Below are 20,377 nucleotides of genomic sequence, written 5' to 3'. Positions count from 1 at the left end.
TAATGGACAACAAGCAAGTTTCCCTGGGTTTCGGTCGCGTAAAAAGCGTCACATCCTCTTCCTTTGGCAGTTTTTAGGGGCCTGCAAGAAACGAAAACGAAGCATGTAGGTTAGCTTATTTGCTACGTTTTCAACCTATTTACAGTACATCCGAAGCAGGTGCAGCTTAACTATATGAGAAATAAATAATCCGTTTTTAATCGATCTTGCAGATGTGAGTCTCAGAATGCAGCTGTCGAGTGCGAACCTTGCTAAGGGATCGTCTTAAAATGTGTGCAAGGAAATAAACGTTGAGGTGCGTAACTCGGGTAGGTTGGGGTTTTATAATAATTTAATTTCAATCAGTGTCAACATCATAAAAACGAGCAGTCTAGGAAAATATAGGTCTACGAGAAAACTTAATTTTAATAGTCAATATATTTAATGTACCACTGACACAAATGTGTTAACCTGATGCAACTAATATCAAGCTCTCCAAAAATATTCCAACACTTATTGAAATGTTATTGTTTCAGGTATGCAATGTTGTTTCGTAATTTGAATTGAACTCTATACAAGTACATGTATTTGCAGTGTCATAGATGTAAAATTGTCATCATTTGAATTATTGTTCTCATACATTTGGCCCTTAAAGTTAACTTGTTTATATTGTGTTTATTTGGGATTTGCACCTTGTTGATATTTGATATGTTATATTCTATATTTGCACTATCTCCTTTGTATTTTAACAGCAATTTCCCTTGGGACAAATAGTTATATCTTATGTTATTTTATCTTATCTTATGTTTGGCCATACAATGAATGTGACTCTGTTTTACACTCACTCTGGAAATAGTTGTTCTTTTAGTTCTGTTGATTTACTAAATGATTAATCGACTAATCCATCAGCTCTAAGAAAATAGATATACAGCTACAACAAGGAAAGCAAGCATAATAAACAGCTATAAAATGTACAGGCAAGTAGATGGAATATATATAACCAACATACAACCTCTGTATTAGAGTTTAAATGATTAGTCTACCGACAGAAAAAATGAATAAATAAATATATATATACATCTACATAAAAGTTTTTGATCAATTGTTACTCATTCGTTTCTTTCACTCAAAAATACCAAGTATTTTTTAAATTTTAGATACTCAGATGTGTGTATTTGCTACTTTTCTTTGACATAAATGGTAATAAACTGATCAATGGGAAATTTGGATTTTTCACTATTTTCTGACGTTTTATCGATGACGCTAAATAGATTTTTAAAAAGTCGCTGGTTGTAGCACTAATCTAAACTGTTACTGTAAATTGTGTGTACAAATAGTATGTAAAGTGACTTTATATAGAGTATCATGTCCCTGTGTCTCATTCAGCAGCAGACTTCAGTGAAACCGGAGGGATGCCTGCAGCAGAGAGCAACCATGCACTGCGTGTCCTGTCCTCCCTGAACCAGCAGAGGGCAGTAGGGAGGTTTTGTGATGCGGTGTTAAATGTAGGAGACGGGGTGGTCCACTTGGCCCATCGCAACATCCTTGCCTGTTTCAGTGAACTGTTCCAACAGTCCAACATGCCCACTGCACCGTGCACGGAGTTCTGCCTGCAGGAGTGTCCCACTGACGGTCTGGAGCTGCTCCTGAACTTTGTCTACACCGGAGAACTGAAGTTGGATCCGGACAACCTCGAGAAGGTGCAGCATGCAGCGGCCAGCCTCTGTGTGCCAGAAGCACTCACACTCTGTAAGCAGTTCAAGGAAACTTCTGTGGATCCTGTGCCTCTGAAGCGCAAAAGGGGCAGACCTAGAAAGTCTACATCAGACACAACCCCTGATTCTTCAGTCAAAGAAGAGAACTTGCTTACAATCACAAAAGATGAGTGCAGCCTTGATACTGCCACTGCCAATTGTAGCATGGCCGCCACTACCACCACCACCCGCTCTGGTCGTGTAGTGAAGGGCCCCAGGCGACTGGTGACTGTCGAGGGCCCCACCACAGATTTTACAGCCCCAGAAAAAGTCAGCAAGAAGGCTCTGCTTATACCCATTGAGACAGAAAGTGGTGACGATATTGAGGTGAGCCGAAACCCAGATCAGCCAACTGGTGAAACCGAGGTAAAATACACGAGTATTACAGTGATTGGACATTTGCTGCATGTAACTGCAAGTGCAAATTATGTTGATTTTAAAGATGAATATGGTGTTTATTATTATTATGACACTTGTGTTGTGCTGTTTGCAGATAACTGACTTGCAGATTGACATAAATGACAACGGCGTCAGCCAGGTATTGGAGGAAGAAGAAGAAGAAGAGGACGATGTGGGGGATTTTGAGGGGATCCCTGAAGACACCGATGAGGAGTATGTGCCTGTTGAAGAGCCCATTTCCTCAGCCCCGTCAACATCAAAGGCACGGAAGTGCAAAGTCCAGAGTAAAACGGACCAAAACAAGAACAGTGAGGCTGTGGAAGAAGACTCCAAGAAGGATTCTGTGCAGTGTCCCATCTGTGACAAATCCTTCAAGAGCAAATACTATCTCAAAGTCCACAACAGGTATACAACGTCGGTATTTTCACTTCAGACAACTGTTGAAAGAATAGCCACCAATGTGTCTCCTTCCGCAGGCGGCATACAGGGGAGAGGCCCTTTGGCTGCCTTAAGTGTGGAAAGAGGTACTTCAGGAAGGAGAATCTTTTGCTCCATGAGATCAGAGACTGTGCTAAAGTACAGGTGAGCACCTCTGAATTCTGTCTTCAATATCAAGTAAGATCCTAGAAAGTGTTTCAAACATACGTTTTTTTTTGTGCTGTGTTAAAATGTCAGACGTACACCTGCGTGACATGCTCCTCAACGTTTAACGGAAAAGAAGAGCTACGTTTGCACGTTGTGTCCCACACTGGAAATATGCCCCACAAGGTACTGCCTAATAAACACAGAACAAACACAGCATAATTATGTCAAATCTAAAATGAGTTTCTTCAAAATATTATTAACATGGTGTCATTTTTTTCAGTGTTCAATATGTCCTGAACAGTTTATGCACAAGAAAAACTTGACAATTCACATGATGAAGGTCCATGGTTATCCCAAACCACATCCAGTAAGTTTCCTTACCTACTGGTGATGTACCTTCAGTAAATAGTGATTTTCTGCTTTGAATTGTGTCGCAAAGCTTAAGGTTTCTTATATTTTCCCCTCTGAATCCAAGGTATAAGCCTGCTTCATTCTGTTAAAACATTGTTTTACTTTCTAGTGTCCGCAGTGTCCTAAAACATTCTTAACTCGGTCAGAGCTGCGTGTGCACGAAGCAGCCAAACATCGAGGCGAAAAGCCGTTTGTGTGCGAGGAGTGTGGCCATCGAGCCTCTAGTCGAAACGGCCTGCAGATGCATATTAAAGCCATTCACAGGTACTGGAACAGGTTTCTCTGTCTGGTTTCATCAGACTAGAGGGACCTAACATCTCTATCAGTACCTGTAAATCTGGTGATAGTATTTGTGCATATTGCCTGAGTCTCTTTTTTTGTTTTGCTTTACAGAAATGAGCGCCCTTTTGTATGTAACGTATGTGGCCATGCGTTCTCCCAGAAGAACAACCTAAACATGCATCTGCGTATACACAGTGGTGAGAGGCCCTACCAATGTCACCTCTGTGGCAAAACCTTCAGGACGCAAGGTATCAGCCATCCTTCCTGGTCTGCTGCAGTCTTCATCACTGTGAACGCAACTATGTTGAATAGATTACATCGCACACACAGCTCACGAAGGCAGTCGGTACCTCCAATGTCCATCGTTGAATAAACATCCCATCAATCCGCCAAAAGAAATGGAAAAAGATGCTCCATACTATTCCAGAGGTGCCGGAGAATCACCAAGTGTTTTAAAGTTTTCCTCAGTGTCAAAGTTATGCCGCGGTAGTCTATACGTCCATGGTTACATTACAAACCGAAATAGCTAATAGGTAATTCAACATGCTTCTAATGGTGCCTATTTGCCAAAATCAATACAAATATAGCCCACTTTGTAACTAACTGAATCTACCGCCACATTATGCTTTCTGTTTATGTCCCCGATGGAATTATGGGAATTGTAGTTCCACTATTTAGAGCATGAGTACATGATTATCCTACAAATACAAGTAAGATTGTAATAAGAGTGACACAATCTATAAATATCGACTTTTCTTTGTGTTGCAGTCACAGTAATCCCTGGGTTAGATTAAGAAATAATAATTATATATACAGTATATAAGGATATGTGTATTGTATTAATCATTGTCTTTTTAATACCAGCCAGTCTAGATAAACACCACCGGACGCACACTGGTGAGCGTCCTTTTAGCTGTGATGTTTGTGAGCAGCGCTTCACAGAGAAAGGCGCCCTCATCCGCCACAAGGCCAGCAAACACGAGGAGGGCCGCCCCCACTGTTGTCACATCTGTGGCAAAACCTTCAAAGGTACGATATATAGCATGCTGATTATACAGCGTGCCCCGGTGAGCACGGAGTCAAGCACTCACTAATGTGATTCTTCTTCTTGTTTTTGCCTTCATCAGCGAGGGAGCAACTTCGTGTTCACCTGCGTCGCCATAAGGGCATGAGGAAGTTTGAGTGCATCGACTGCGGCTACAAGTTTACTCGACAGGTAGGCTTGCTGGAAGGGGCTGCAAACAATTATTCACGGTTTTGGTTACTCCCATTGTGCTACACACAGATGGGAGTCAAATCCACAATCCTTGACTTAGGAGGCCAGTACCTTATCCAGTAGGTAACCGAGGCTGCTGCAGTTGTTGCTGAGCCACTGTGCACAACCACTGTTCAGTGGTATTCACACTGTATTCCTTTTGTAAATCACTTTTCTATGGACGGGGATGTTAGCCTTTGTGTGAAATTAAATCATGGAATGTGCCTGAATGTGTTTAGTGGCTGTGTGATGTTGTTTATTGCGGCCCACATTGCAGACTAATTGTTTGATCTATAAAAATGTCAAAACAAGTGAAAAATGCCTGGTAGAGTTTCCCAAAGCTGAGGAGTCCAAAACCCAAAGATGTTCAGTTTACTATCGCAGAAGATGGAGAATAACAGCAAACATTCAGATCTGAGAGGCTGGAACATCTGAGTATTTTGGTGAAAAGGGCATTACTGTTGCAAAAAATGTATATCTGGATAAAAGAAGATCCCCCTTCTCATAAACACGAGGTAAACAATCTCACTGCATGCAATATAGGCTGAGTGTACCAAATTTTCACTTAGAATTCATTTTTTCAGTTTAATATTTTGTCTTCTATTGACCCCCAGTTCAATTTGAATTAATGAATTTAGCCATTTTTCTTAATAAATATGGGCGTACATGGGTATCTAAGACATTTGTAAATCTTTCTTTTGTTTTGTTATTTGTGTATGTATTTAATATTATTATGCTATGTCGTTTTTACTTTCTAAAACATAAATTTAAAAAGTAGCTTCTTTTTTTTTTTTTAATCCAAAAACAAAAAAATACTTTCAGTTCACAAAAGACAAAGAAAAGCAAAAAATAAAAAAACTGAATTTTTGAGAAGTTTCAACTAAGGGGTGTTTGGCTTTTGTCTTGAAAATGATAAATATTATATATATTGGATTATACATTTTCTGTCCATTGACTAATCAATTAATTGACTGATTCTGACCCTCACAGCTCTATATGCTTCCTCCTCCAGGCACACTTGCGACGACACATTCAAATCCACAAACGCACGGAGAACTACAACCCCCGGCAGAGAAAACTAAGGAACGTTATAGTGCAGGAAGTGGACGGCGAGAGTCCTGGTGAGAACGAAGCAACGAAGGAAGTGCAAGACGCGTTGATCGCCGAGGAGACCACTGACGAACAGGAATCTACAAACGCAGAGCCTGACTCGGGGACAGGCCTCACTTCTAGTTGCATAGTGGGGGTGATGATTGAGTCGAGCAGCGTGGTAATGGAGGCCGTGGTGTCCAACCAGAACCTGGGACATGTCGAGGCCGCAGACAGTTTCTCTGTGCCAGAAGTCTTGCAGCAAACACAGCTGGTCACTGAGGCGTACGAGTCCACGATGGACATGGAGGAAATGGTTGAGAATATACCAGAGACTAAGACCTGAAGGACCAGAGACTGTGTGTGTGCAACCCACTCAGAGTGGACGTTACTGTGAAGACCACTTCCTGAATGAGAAGCACCTACATGTGATGGAGAGACATTTGGCCTTACAGTTCCAAAGATGACACTGCAACATATTCAGCTACTGTCGACTTTCCAGCCATGCAAGAGAAGAAGAGCAGCAAGTCATTCTCATGCTTTTAGTAGTTAACTGTAACTGAACCGCATGCGTGTGAAGGATGCATGAATGTGAAACCATGCTTTTGCAGCTAGACTCTGGAAAATCGAATAAACTATCCTTGGTGCAGCATATTTTGGGAAATTATTGCCTTTCACGATGAGATTGCTACCACTCACACGTCTGTTCTTTAAATATAATGTTCACACTACGAGCGACAAAAGCAGCAAAACGTCCCAAGCCTTAATTGGAATGAAGACTTTACACAAATTATGATTTTATTTGTTAAAATATATATATATATAATGTATAACCTTTATAAGTGTACGCATTAGCTTCCTCTTGCTATTTATAAAACTCTTTTCACACTCTGCTGCAACTATTGTCCATTGCTTACAAGAAATTCATTAGCAGCCCGCTAAGAGCTCATCAAATGTGACTCCAGCCTGCAGTTTAATTTATGGTAACCACACTGTAAACATTTTACAAACACAGTACGTGAGGTTACAAAATCGATTCAACACCACAAACTTGTATGAAAACTAAGACAACGATAAAAACGATGCATAAACAATACCATACAAACATTAAAGCTAAAATACATAAATTGAGATTCTTTCGCACTTCCAGTTACTGGCGACCCATCACCCACATTTACGAAGAGTTACTTTTCTTAATGCAACTGAAAGGCGGGAACCTCGTAAGCAACCACAGCACAAATATATCCTTAAATAAACATGGCAAACTATTAAAATGTCCGTAAATACAATTCTTAAGGAAAATTCTTCATGCACCTTTGACTGGTGGTTAAAAAGGTTGATGTGGCAAAGTTAAAGAGCCAGGAGTGACACAAGGAGTCGTCTAATTATCGCTAGCAGCACAATATCAACCCGGTGCAAGTTAACATCACAACCAATCATCCTGAAATCCTTTGACAGATGATTACTCAGCACACTTGATATTTCAATCCATCCTATAAAGCCATATGTCTGTTTCGTAGTTCGGCACCGAATGTCTTTCTTACATTTCAAGCTTCTATTTAAGTTTTTATGACGCTTCGAATTTCTGTCGTCATATTTTATGACATCGTCACCCAAATTATTTTAAATGATTGTGGTTATATAAATGTAATTTACGGTACCGTTGGATTGCTGCTATACCGACCCGTTCATACAGGTACATGCATCCCTTTGTCTGTTATTTGACCACAGTTCAAATGTTTCTGAAAGGCTAAACGTCAACAAATATGGATTGAATTTCAATAAATTGTAACTTTTGGACTTAAAGCTCTGGCGTTGTGATATTAGTGTAGCCTAATCTTTATCTGCAACTGTGAAGACATACGGGGGTTTTAACAACAATGAAAAGACACAAAAAACAAAAACAGCTGCACAGCATTCGTGTCTTGATTTAAAATGCAAACGTCAACGTTATAACAAAACTCTGAAGCTTCAAACTATCCTGTGCAGCCCTACTTTTTAGTGCGAGATATATCAATTGTGATTACCGTCGTTTTTTGGAATGTAAACAGATTATTGCTGTTTCTGAACAAATATGACAGTACACAGAAACACCTCGCCCTGTTGGGGACTGGAAGCGACTGTGTGCTGCTCTTTGTCAAAGGTGGCAAAGTTAACCAGAAAGTTAAAGACTTCATCCTTGGAGTCTTTTCTCTTGTAACACTAACACATACAGTAAACAATCTCACCTTTGTGCAGCTTTTCCAAGTTTTTAAATTGTGGAATGGACTTGCTACTGCCCCTTGTGGCCAATGGCGGGGAAACAAACACTGCAGCTGCAGTTATGTTTTGCATTTTCTGCTCTCTGTCGTCAGGGGAAAGTTATAAACCCATCACTGCTTGACGCACCAAAATGAGGCGTAGACTCTGCACTAGAAAAAATACTTGGACAAAAGACACAAAGGTGACATTTATGCAGTGCTGAAAGTGTTGTTAAAGAGTCTATTTTTGGTTTTACAAGACAAATAGACATCCATGATGAAGCTGCCAGTATGCAACCTACCACTTATGCAACTTCCCAAAATCTATTATCCACACTCACTGCACGCCATGATTGTTTAGCTGTGTCGAGGTGCTCTCTTTTTTGATTATTCACACAACTATTGTCGTCACTTTTCACGTCAACAAACAAGTGCAGCACGATGAATGCCTTCCAAAAAAAGACCGTCACTGTTCCCTGTATCTAAATGACATCCCTCCCCCTTTTGATGGCCAGCTTTTCACTTCGTCTTCGAGTGTAGCAGTTCAGAACAACTAAAAAAACACTTGATTTCCAACGTGGTCAGACAAACTAGTTCTGACTGAGCATAACCCGACCCTGAGGACTAACTGTTTGGTTTGGTTAACTTCTCCACCTTCAATTTGAAGGTAGTGGCTTGCCTTAGCTTTAGTATACATTCCGCCAGGCCTTTCAGATTGAAAATGTAACGGGGGGGGGGGGGGCTTCCATGTCCCAACTCAGTGCGCTGGGTTCACATCCTGGTTCTGGTTTTGGTTGAGATTGTTGTTGAGATTGTGGAGCGCTTGGTGACGATGGTGCCGATGCAAGTGGATGGCGTTTGACTCGGGTATCTCAGTCGGTCCAAACGCACTGGTCACCTGGGGCATGAACTGGCGGAATATGCTGACGCTGCCGTGCCAGAAGGTCGGCTGAGGTAGTCGTCCAGCAAGAGTCCATGAGCGGGTGGTCGGATTGAACGCCTCCACCACATCCGACAGCTCAAAAGTATTGTCATAACCACCGGACACGTATAATTTACCGCCCAGGGCTGCCACACTGCCTCCAACGTGCACCTGGATAAAAGGAACGACATCAAGAAAACGTTATTTACACTTTAATACATTCGTATAAATATATACACACACACAAGGAAAATTGGTAATGTTTTGTTTTAGATGGAAAATAGGAAATACATTTATGATTAAATATGTGCCAAGACCAAAAACAAAAGACAAGTAATGAGTTAAATAAATAAGAAGAGAAAGCTACTGATTGGAGGTTAAAGGATCATTATAAAGCTTTACATTTCTTTTTACACACCATGTGAATTCTTCAACAAAAAGAAGTATTACTTATTGATTTATTTTGCGATGCAGTATTTTGGGGCTGATACCATATGTTCAATTCATATCATTAGAGGCAGTAATCATTTTAAAGTAATCATAATGAAGTCATTAGGCCAGATAAATGCATCTATCCCCTTTACTGTATTCAGAGAAGTCATATCAATTAGTGACAAACGGCAGCAGTCATTATTTTTGTGTTGCTGACCCCTCTGATCACAAGTCAGAACTATTAGAGATCATAACAGCCTAATAAAAGCATGCTCACAGACAAGTGTCAGATGTGAAATACAAACCTGGGTCATCGGACTAATTTTGTCCCACTCGTTCTTTTGAGGATTATAAACATCGACCTCGGGTGAGTCATCCCTACGAATAGAAGCACACCAAAGTTAAGCCGCTGCTGAATCAATCATTACTCACTATAACATATTCATGCAAACTTCACTGACTATTCACTGACTATTGTAACAACAATGTATCATGAGCAAATATCTCTTTCAGGACTTTTAAATAATGACTCATATCCCAAATATTAAGGATAGTCTTCCTGTAAGTGAGACAGGGACGTATAATGTAACTTGTATTTGACTCTTAACTAACCTAAACTAATGATTAACAACATGTTGTACATTGATTTTGTACGTTACAAAAGTACTACATTCTATATTAGTGGAATTCTGTTTTCTCATTTCTCGCGGGCCGGAAACTGGGCAGAAAAGAAGAAGACGAAAATGCGCACTCAAGTGGTAGAACAACAGAATGACTGTTTACGAGATGAAATAGTAATGCCTTTATCAGTGTTAACCGCACGTGGAAGGAGTTCTCAGATCAGAGCCACAATTTGTATTTACTTAAGTGTTAAAAGTAAAAGCGATTGTTCCTCAGAAAATCTGCCCCTGTGACCGATATCTTATTTTAAATGACATCATTAATACTAATGCATCAATGTGTAAGCAGCAACAGTTTCGTCTGGTCGAGGTGAAGCTAGTTTTAGGTAGTTTTCTCCAGTGGTGCCAAACCTAGTAGCTGATACAAGATAAATCTGTGGGGTCGTGGGATGATTAATGGGAGAAAGAAGGAAAAACAAAGTTCCGATACAGAAATTTGGATCACTTTTTCTCTAATCTTGTCTTTTTTTGTGAAACAATGGAGAGTTTTACCTCTTTGGGCCATTGATGTTGTGTCATTTAAATGAAAAATATTTCAGGGAGATGTGTCTTTTTGGTGGATCTGTCCCAACTACACACTGATTTTTTGGAAACATCTTGTTAGTGTGTTAAATGTTTTAAATCTTAATCTGAGAAGTAACTGGTAACTTTAGTTATAAATGTGGAGTGAAAAGTACAATATTTCTCTCTGAAACATGGTGGACTAGAAGTTGGAGTTACATAAAAAGGATATACCCAATTAAAGTACAAGTACCTCAAAATTGTATTTAAGTACAGTGCTGGAGTAAATGATCTCAGTCACTTTCCACCACGAGTGTTTACAATTAGTATCTGGATCAAAAGAAACCAAGCCAATTCTTCTCCCGCGCACACACAAGATGATGGTAAATTAAAGTTTAGATGTGTAACTGAAGTCACTTCTCTCCTCACCTGATGAAGTAGATGAGGCTTTTGAGGGTAACAGTTTTCGGCGTGAAGGACCACGGCGGCAGCTGTCCACAGCTGACCATGGCCCAGCGGTTGGTGTCTGCATCATAGCCCTGGATGACCATGGTCTCCTCCCCAGTCAGGGAGCCGATGGCATACAGGCGCCCGCTGCACGTGGTGGTGGAGCAGTTGTCCATGGCGTGCAGCATGGGCGGTAAGGCCTCCCAGCAGTCCAGAGCGTGATCGTAGCGCTCGGTGCTGTCCGACGCCACCACGTAGAGCTGACCCTTCAGCACACAAGAGCTGTGGTACTCGCGGGCCTTCAGCATGGGCGCCGCCTCTGTCCACTCGTTGACGCTAGATTTATAGCGCCACACGCCGTCGTAGAGACGAGAGCCGTCAGAGCCACCTGGAGGACACAGACGCGTTGTCTCGACGGTTAATATGCATCAAGGATTTCATGGTGCACTATAACTGCAGATAATAATATACTGCAAAGGAAAACAGCAGATAGATTTTAATCCTCCGGGTAATAAGATGAACAACAATTCTGTCCAAAATCAAAGATTTAATATCTCAAGCTATATTAAGATGCCCTTTAACTTTTATTGCTTTAACTTGTCATTATGATGTAAATGTTGATTGCACAATGTAATGGCTGTAGATTAATGACACCATCTGTGTTTTGATTTAAACCTCGCTTTCACTATGTAATTCTGTGTGCCACCGGGAAAATGAAAGTTTTAAACTTTTTTTTAAAAAGCCTAATGTACCTGCTCAATATTGATTCAAATTTGACACCAATTGTATTACATTTAGTTATTCAAAATAAATTTTATCAAAGGTTATAAAATAAAATCTAAATCTACCTGTCGCCACGACAGTATGTAAATCATATGCTATTGCTGTCATCTAAGGATCGAGCTAACATTGCTAAATTTGTTTTCTTTTATAGGATCCAAGCTCTGAAACATGATGATGATGATGATGATGATAACTCCACTGCTGTCCTGGCAGCACACCATGTCCTGCCTCTATTCTGCCTTAGTCACACAGGGACACATTAACCAAAGAGCCTGCAGTTTATTTATACAAGCACAGTCTGACGGCCATTTCATAAGATGAAGGAGCGGGAATGGAAATCTACCGACGGGAGCGTTCACGCTACAGTGACTCTAATATACACAGCGACTGTAACCACTGCACCACACCGTCTGTGACACCAGATAATGCCAAACTCTTACTTCAAGATGGAGTAGATCATCCTCTGTGCTACATTTACATGTTCTATACTAGTGTGTAACAAAGGTGTTTGAACGTCTCTGACTAACTTACCTGTGACATACATATCGTTTCCGAGGGCAGCTATGCTGTAGCCTCCTCCGAGGTGGTCAGGGAACTCGGCCAGGTAGCGCCACTGTCCGGTCTGCGGGTTGTAACAGTCCACTGTGACCAGCTCATCGCAGTCCTGGTCGCAGCCTCCTACCACCACCAGGATTTCTGCCAGCCCTGTAGACGGCCGCGGCCGCATTCGGTGGCAGGGTCTGTCATGTCGGTCGTACTCGCAGGACTGGAAGCTACGAGCCTCGTTCACCATGCGAAGGCAGGTGGGTGACAAGTAGACGAGCGGGTCGCTCTCCACATGGGCCAACAGGAAGAACCTCCTGACGAAGGGGAGTCGGACCTGCTGGAGGAGCTCGGGCCAGTAGTGCAGTCTCCGCTGGAGGTCAGCCTTCACCCAGCGCAATGCAATGAGATAAACTGCCTCCTCCTTGTCAACGCAAAACTCATCGTCCGACACAAACTCAAGGAGGCGCTTCCACGGCAGCCGGTCAAAGTCTGTGGCTTTAGCCAGCTCCATTATGTTTTTGAGGACAAAGCGGCGAGCGCTTGTCGCCAGCTCTCGGCAAGCGTAGGCCTCTGCAAAGTCCTGGATCTCTAAGCAGTTGGTGACGTCCAGCCGCTGCTCAAGAAAAGCACAGCAGGCCTCCTTGACAGAGGGGAACTGAAACAGATCTGCCGTCTTCAGCAGGACGTCCACATTATCCTGCGTGACGGTGACCCGTCCCGTGTAGCAGAAGTCCACCAGCAGCCCTAAAAGCTCAGCTGACACCTCATGTAGAACTACCCGGTCCATAACGCTCTCCTTTAAAGTTCCTGCGAACATAGCTCGAAAGTAGGTGCTGGCAGCGGCCAGCACTGTGCGGTGGCAGTGGAACTCGCGGCCCTCAGCACACAAAGTCACATCGAAAAACTTCCGTTCGGCACGGAGTTCGTGGATTCCCCGCAGCAGGTTGAAGGCGTGGGCCGTGTCGAAAAAAGGCAGGGTGGACGGTTGTGTCTGCAAGACTGGCTTTTCCATCTCTCCTCTCTCTGGGTGTCTCAGTATCCGATGGTTGTGGTCAGAACGATGTTTTCGTCTGAAACAGATGTACACCAGAAACATACATCAACTTACAACCCATCGAATGTTCCATTATACCATTATATGTTCCACACCATGCAGGGCTGCCACTAACGATTACTTTCAATATCAATTATTGTGCTGATTATGTGTCAAAATGTCAAAAAAAATAGCAAAAAAATACCCAATTCAGTTTCCAGAAGCCCTTCCTAAAGTCTTTAAACTGCTCATTTTGACTGAGCAACAGTCCAAAACCCAAAGATATTCAGTTTACAATCACTTGAGACCAAGAAAAGCAGCAAATCCTCACAATAGAGGACCTGAAACAATGGGATTTGGGCTTTCCAAAACAAAATAAAATCCATACACAGTGGCCTGTGATGGGGAATGATGACTTTTAAATGTTTAAAAAAAAAATTTCAAATTTAAAAACCAAAGAACAAAAGCAAAGAGGATGCATCATTTAACATTTCAAAAACCAGTTAACTACACTGATAAGTAGTGGTTACTTCAGAAACTATACAACTAAACATGCAAGTATTGTAACAGCCATCTCCATAATAAATAAACTGTTTTTAGTCCTACCTGATGAGCCCCTCTAGGCACGTTTCGTCTATAAAACACGACGGCGAAGCTCAGCACGACTCTGGTCTCTCTTGAGAAGATACAGAGCTTCTTGTGCTCAAGGGCTATAAATACACCCGCAGTGTCCATTTCAAGGCACGGGTAGGAGGGGGGGGGGGGGGGGGGGGTTAGGGAGAACACCTAACAGGCTGTGAGCTGATGCTGTGGGGAGAGTTTAAGCTCCCCCACTGGTATGTCTCTGTGGTCAGTCAGCGTTAAGTAAGTGGTCTTTGAGAAAGGAGCCAGCTGAGCCCAGGCCTCCTCACCACCTTCTGCAAAGCAGCACACCAAAACACAAAAGCTCCCCGTCATAATATTCTGTTAGCCAGGTTACCAAAGCAGAACCTGCTCCGATCACAGCCGACAAACAGGAACAGGGACGGACCGAGTGTCAAAAACTATACTCTCAATCAGCTGTAACTGTCATGAATGTTAAAGCTAGAAGGTGGCTACGAGATCCAGCTTTATTTAGTTTTCACTGCTAGTTGTATGTTAGAAATGTGCTAATGCTAACTATAGGATTGTTCTAGATCCACAGTTCCAGCTACTGTAATGTGAGGATTTGCTGCTTTTCTATGTTTTATTCTTTTCCTTGCAAACTACATGTTAAAATCAGTGACATATTTCCAGTTGACTACAATATTTAATGTAATATAATAGTCAATATGCAGTAACTCACTTTGTTGCCTGTATATTTTTGTCTTGAGAGCGGAAAGGTCAGACAGAATGTGGAGTATATTCATTCCCATGCAAATATAATAATGATAAAAAATGAGGCATCTAATCTTGACCCTATAAGGTGTTGAAAAGAGTGCTTCAATCATTCATGGCTGTAGTGAGTTTAACAGTAAAAGTATAGCTGACTTTGACATCATATTGTATTACATTTTAGTTATTCAATAAATTAAATTACCAGGAGAAAACAACAACAACAACACTTGAACACACTTAATAAAAGCACAGGTTGCTACCGAGTTGGTAGGAGTCTACATTAAAGGCCTATCTAGGATTATTGTCAAGATGAGATAATCATTCTTTCTCAAAATACACAAGCATCTCCTGACAGAGATTTGTTTAAAGGTTGTAGTAAAGCTCCTCTGGCCAGAAGAACCTAGCACACATTCCACACAAGTGTTTAACAATGCAGCGGTGCACATACTGGAGCTCTGTGAGGGATCAAACTGCTCTCCTGAAGGGCAGACAGGACCTCACAACCCAGACCTGCACTGAAAAAACACCTAACTTCTGTAGAAGTGATTGTCTTTACGTTAGAGGGGATAATGGCATTTCCTTACATAGACGTCGTGAGCTTTCCTTTTACTCAGTCGTGTATGTTTCTTACTCCCACTGCCCTCTGTTACAAATACCTGAAAAAGTAAATTAATTTAACTATCACATCTGGTCTTTATCTAAATATTTTAGCTGTTTTTTTTAAAATCGTTTTTTAAAGCCATGACTTCCTCCTCAGGTCAGAAGTATTGAGCAACTTACGATCGGCGTGTTTATCAACCAGATCCAAGAATAGGCGACAGAAATGTACGCTCTCAAATGAAGGGAGGGAAGGAAGGTGAGAGGGAGGGGAAATAATAGATGTGTGGAAACAACCTCACTGCTATGAGCGACGAGTACGGAGAAACCGGTGAACCAGCCAGCATCGAAGGGATCAGCATCCCTTTCATCACGTACTATAACAGTGTCAACCTGAGGTACAATGCTGTTAGTCAGAGGACATTAGAAGCATCCTGGACTAAACTATGGAGGAGGGGAGGGTGGTGTATATTATTGTTCATCTATTCCTGTACTTGGGAACCATGGTACAAGTGTATTTGGAGACAGGCAAATAATCAGAACTACTGTAAATAGAAACTCTGACTAAGTGAACCTACTGAATCAGAGTTTAAACCAGGAGCGTGAAGAGTCCACGGCCGAGATAGCGGCGTTAAGCTACATGCTAGCGTAAGCATGACGCTAACATGCTCCTGATTACATGGTTAGCATGCTAGCATCTGCTAATGAGCACCAAACACAAATTATAGCTGAGACTGATGGGAATGTCATTTTTATTTTTATTTATTTCAGAAATTTTCAGATGAGTTTGTCAAATAATTTGGTTTTGAAAACATGAGGGATTGACAAAATGATTAAAAATGATCTTTAGGGAGATATCAATGTTTGAACCCAACTTCGTGGCAATCCATCCAATAGTTGGTAAGATATTTCACAAAGACTACAGAGGTCAACGCGATGGCTGCGCTACACGACAAACTAAAGTCAGTAGGATGCATCCTCTGGGGAACATGAATATCTGAACCAACCCACAGACCAAGATTCAGAGTAGAAATACAAAGGCAAACGTTTTGAGGGAAACAAAAAACAAAAACAATGCAAAAATTACAACATCATCTTGTAAAGAAACAACTTTGAACACTCGACGTATGCACTGCATCCACAGACCCCATAAAACTGTGGCTTCCAAGAGTCCAAGTATTCAGCGAGTACATAATGTTTGTCCAGGAGCTGTTCTGTGCATGTCAACAGGGTAAATCAAAAACAGGCTCAGTTTTCAAGAAGGTGTTTTTGCAGTGCGTTCTCCATCTCATGGTTTGAATGCTAGCGTTGCCCCCCGCTGGTACGAGCGTGCAATTACCACCGAAGACAATTTACAATCGAGGCTTGAACGTTATTTCGCATTTTTTGTCATCTCCGTATCAGTGATCATAACAGGAGTACAGCTCTAGCGTTTACAGAATCAACTTGGCTATTCATATTTAGTGTCTTAGTCCGCAAGTGTTAAGATCAGGCTACTTGTATTGCACATGACAGAGAATATGAAGAGAGGCGCATAACCTGGAAGGCATTTTTTTGTTTCTGCAGCAGTGCCCAGTTGTAGCACAGCACCTTGTGGGCTCACCGCACCGAGACAGCTGCTCTCTCCCTGCTGTCGATCCAGGCCGCTGGGGCCGAGGCAGCCATCACAGTGGACCTCTCCACAGCTGAGCCTGTCCTGGCCATAAAAAGGCAACCGCACCACACTCATATCATCTCCCCCCCCCCCCCAGCTCAATGCTGGGCCAGCTCAATGCTGAAACAAGGCCCATGTTTAGACCTGGCATTAACATGCGCCTTGAGTGATCCAATCACAAATGGGACAGAAACAACTTTTTTTCTAAATATTCTTGATTGTAGAGATCCAGGTTGCTCAGCATTACAGTTTAATCACAGCACGAAACAACAGCTCGACTGTTACTAAACCACTAACTCTGAATTTACCACTACTGTTGTACTTAATGCATACACGTGATGTGGCTGGCTACTCGTCCTAAAACACATGTAGCTCGATACCTCATTCTTTCTTAAGATGTGCTCCATTGCCAATAAAGTGAGAATTGGTAGATTCATGTTTTGTATTTAATTTTGTAATATAATACAGTCACTCACCCCTAACTAATGCATTTACATTTGATATTGAACTACATTCGAGAGTAATTTTTTGTTTTTTTCACAGCTATAGTTACGTAGCAGCATATCATTTTACATGTAGGCAAATATGATCAACTAGTAAAATATGATGTATTGCTATAGATTAAACTACCCAACACTTACATAAAGTTGTTAAATGTTAGCTCCACCTTTCCAATAAAATCCAAAATAATCCCAATTCTGCTTAAATGACAATTTATCAGTATGATACTATAGAATAATAGTATTCCAATAACATGCTGTATATTGTAAATACAACAATCTGAGAGGTGCATTTTGCATGATGAGTACTTTAATTGTTTTCTACTTGTTATGTACTTTCACTTGAGTAGAGTGTTGTATGCAGGACTTCTTACTTCACAAGACGAAACACGCTGGTCTAACAGTAAAGTTCTTCTATCTATATACTACAAGTGTTGCTGAAGTTTTGACCTCTTCAGACGTTTTCACTTCTCCACGCACATTGGAAGTAGATGTAGTTGTGCCAGAAACCCTCACTCTGCTTCTACAGGACTTTCACTTGCGATATAATTGTATTACTGCTGTATTGCTCCACAAGGGATCATTTCAAATACCGAGCACTGTGCTCCTTCAACTGCCCAGGCTACATTCCTGTAATTCCTGCTCCTGTAACAGTTACACTTAGAGGTTGCAATCAGTGGAGGAAGAAGTATTCAGGCCTTCAATATGAAGGTAACTAGCAATACTACAGTGACAAATACTCAGTTACAAGTAGTCCTGCATCCAAACGCTTACTTTAGTAACAGTACAAAAGTATTATCATGAAAATAAACTTAAAGTGCTGAATTCATTATGCAGAATGGTCCATTTCAGAATAACATATATCACATTACTGGATAATAATTATTGATTCATGTATGTGTTGGCCGATACAACACTCGTGGAGCTTAACTTTAATACATAATTTATTACTATTGATTTATATTTTGTATTCATAATATAAATCTGCAAAGTCACTAAAGCTAATAAATAAATGCAGTGGAGTAGAAAGTACAATATGTACACAATAAGTAGAAATAAAAGTAGTTACATTCACCTCAAAAGTGTACTTCAGCACAGTACTTGAGAAAATTTAGCAATGTACTTAGTTACATTCCACCACTTGTTATAATAAACATTTGTATCACTGCTGCAGCCATACAAGTCCACATTATGGAGCACATGAGGCCTCAGACAGAGAAAACAATTCCTCTTCTCAAAGCCATGTTTGGCCTGTGATAATATTCAAATGCAGAAGCTAATGCTGGATCATAACTCAGATACATAAGGCCCAAAGACCCCCCCACACACACACATACGAAGTGTCAGTAAAAGCTACTTATTATGACAACAATGCGTAAGAACATATAAGTAATGTTTACAAATGGCTCGCAACGATATTTTCCAACATAAGTTTACGGACCGCTATTGTCGATCTGTCCTCCGCTTGCAAGAAAACGAAGATAAAAACATGCCGACTCAGTTTCAGTCAACTTACCGCTATGTGTCTTCTCCTGATGTTAATAATCGTAAAGAGTATTTGGAGTTAACACCGTATGAATCGAGCTGTTTGATGCCGTGAATGTCTTCGGCCTCTCTGCGCCATGATACCCTCAGCTGTAACGAATGCTGCCTTCACGTGGTGTCGGAATTATTACACTTAACACGCAGACGAAAATCCTTAGGTTGGATTTGGGTTGTAAAAGAGATGTTGGCTGCTAGGTTATACTGGGAATTGTATGTGATTAATATATTCTGGTGTGTGATCGTAATTTTAATATTTGTTGAAGTTTAAAATAGAGTGTATATTTTTATATTTTGAATTAAAATGAAACGATAACAACAACAATAAAAATGCTAATAATACGAATGGCCAAAATATACAATAAAAGTTGGGGAATTAAGTTGCAAATAGTTAATTATTTAGTTTCATATCAAAAATAGACCAGATGAAAGCCTAGAATGAGTACTTGAACTCAACATTTAAAACTGTCAGCTAAAACAGTAACACATGCAAGTACTTGCAATATATGAAAGAATTGTTCGAATATCTTTAATTTCAAGGATCCCCAAAATACACTCAATTGCACCAACGACTCGCATTACATAACATTTAGAGAAATCATAAATAAGTTAAATTTAAAAGTTTGGCATTTTAAAGGGTTATGTGTGAAGTTTTCTGTAAGACATATAGAGAAACTGCTCTTACAAGGGAAAGGACGACCAAATGTTTTCATGTCAAGGTTCCCAACAAACCGTATGTATTTATGGAAGCCTCTTTCCGCCAATGTGATGAAAACAAATTATGTTAGTCATTATAATAACTTATTATTGCAAAACAAGGACATAGTAACTCAAAATAATGAAAAACTTTCTCACCATGACGACTGAGTATCTCAAAATGAAGGTATGCTGTACAATATTTTGGAGATACAGAGTCATTATATTAAGAAAGTGCCTCAATATAATGACTTACAGGATCTTTCTTTTTCATTACATTGGCAGAAATGGGCTTCCATATTCAAATGGGACCCCTAATTTGGCAGTATAGAGAGAAACATCATGCGATGTTTGTGTTATGTGACTTCAGAGAGGTTGGAATCATTTTGTAATTTTATGGCGAACTCTGGTGGCAGTGCAGGAGAATAAACCAAAGGGTCAAAACCCGGTCAAAGGGAGACGTAAGAGGTTCTGACATGTCAAGGTATAGGAATAACAAAGGCGTAAAAAATGAATGATGGCTGAACTGTATATAGCTGCTTCGTTTTCAGAGTCCTGGTAATGACTCACTGCCTCATGAAAACGGTCAGGAGGGATCAGTCCATCTACATCCTGCTCTACGAGATGTTAATCTCATATCAGGAAATTGTAGATCTTTCACTTTGAGGAATAGCTGCAAGGACTGGCATCGATT

At 40.9% G+C, this 20,377-nt stretch overlaps 2 protein-coding genes across 12 annotated transcripts; one reads left to right on the top strand and one right to left on the bottom strand.

Moving 5' to 3' along the window:
* The first annotated feature begins 64 nt into the window (after positions 1 to 64).
* zbtb48 (zinc finger and BTB domain containing 48) lies at positions 65 to 6,645 on the top strand. Of its 9 annotated transcripts, none has more exons than XM_076098114.1 (12): positions 68 to 105; positions 213 to 295; positions 1,369 to 2,099; positions 2,227 to 2,537; positions 2,609 to 2,714; positions 2,808 to 2,900; positions 2,998 to 3,084; positions 3,238 to 3,392; positions 3,522 to 3,658; positions 4,275 to 4,439; positions 4,538 to 4,626; positions 5,678 to 6,645. In XM_076098114.1, exons 3-12 carry the CDS (start codon positions 1,392 to 1,394, stop codon positions 6,098 to 6,100), a joined length of 2,274 nt encoding a protein of 757 aa, XP_075954229.1. In that variant the 5' UTR covers positions 68 to 105; positions 213 to 295; positions 1,369 to 1,391; the 3' UTR covers positions 6,101 to 6,645. The 9 variants fall into 9 exon arrangements, with proteins under 9 accessions (XP_075954197.1, XP_075954237.1, XP_075954206.1 ...); XM_076098130.1 differs by having other exon boundaries at positions 87 to 105; positions 213 to 308; XM_076098100.1 differs by having other exon boundaries at positions 88 to 105; positions 213 to 308; positions 1,366 to 2,099.
* A 63-nt stretch (positions 6,646 to 6,708) lies between these two features.
* On the bottom strand, positions 6,709 to 19,102 carry klhl21 (kelch-like family member 21). Of its 3 annotated transcripts, none has more exons than XM_076098210.1 (5): positions 18,962 to 19,102; positions 12,291 to 13,375; positions 10,959 to 11,364; positions 9,654 to 9,726; positions 6,709 to 9,087 (listed from the first exon to the last, which is right to left on the bottom strand). In XM_076098210.1, the coding sequence occupies exons 2-5, from the start codon at positions 13,315 to 13,317 to the stop codon at positions 8,752 to 8,754; spliced, it is 1,842 nt and encodes a 613-aa protein (XP_075954325.1). In that variant the 5' UTR covers positions 13,318 to 13,375; positions 18,962 to 19,102; the 3' UTR covers positions 6,709 to 8,751. The 3 variants fall into 3 exon arrangements, with proteins under 3 accessions (XP_075954325.1, XP_075954317.1, XP_075954334.1); XM_076098202.1 differs by lacking the exon at positions 18,962 to 19,102 and adding an exon at positions 16,831 to 18,944; XM_076098219.1 differs by lacking the exon at positions 18,962 to 19,102 and adding an exon at positions 16,882 to 18,944.
* Between the last annotated feature and the right edge of the window lie 1,275 nt (positions 19,103 to 20,377).

The sequence above is a fragment of the Anarhichas minor genome, unplaced genomic scaffold (genome assembly GCF_050575085.1).
Source record: "Anarhichas minor isolate MPS153535 unplaced genomic scaffold, ASM5057508v1 ptg000003l, whole genome shotgun sequence".
NCBI classification, from domain to species: Eukaryota; Metazoa; Chordata; class Actinopteri; order Perciformes; family Anarhichadidae; genus Anarhichas; species Anarhichas minor.
Note: the sequence above shows the minus strand (reverse complement) of the source record. Positions and strands in the feature narration are given on the sequence as shown.

What these genes read in the sequence shown, in the direction of transcription:
- klhl21 (XM_076098202.1), bottom strand. An exon ending in AGCCTCATCTACTTCATCAG is followed by an intron (nt 9,727 to 10,958) that starts GTGAGGAGAGAA and finishes TTCTATTCGTAG; the next exon opens with GGATGACTCACCCGAGGTCG. An exon ending in AAATTAGTCCGATGACCCAG is followed by an intron (nt 9,088 to 9,653) that starts GTTTGTATTTCA and finishes CCTTTTATCCAG; the next exon opens with GTGCACGTTGGAGGCAGTGT.
- zbtb48 (XM_076098082.1), top strand. Translation starts at nt 1,392, where the DNA reads ATGCCTGCAGCAGAGAGCAACCATGCACTGCGTGTCCTGTCCTCCCTG. An exon ending in CTGTGGCAAAACCTTCAAAG is followed by an intron (nt 4,440 to 4,537) that starts GTACGATATATA and finishes TGCCTTCATCAG; the next exon opens with CGAGGGAGCAACTTCGTGTT. An exon ending in GCTACAAGTTTACTCGACAG is followed by an intron (nt 4,627 to 5,677) that starts GTAGGCTTGCTG and finishes TTCCTCCTCCAG; the next exon opens with GCACACTTGCGACGACACAT.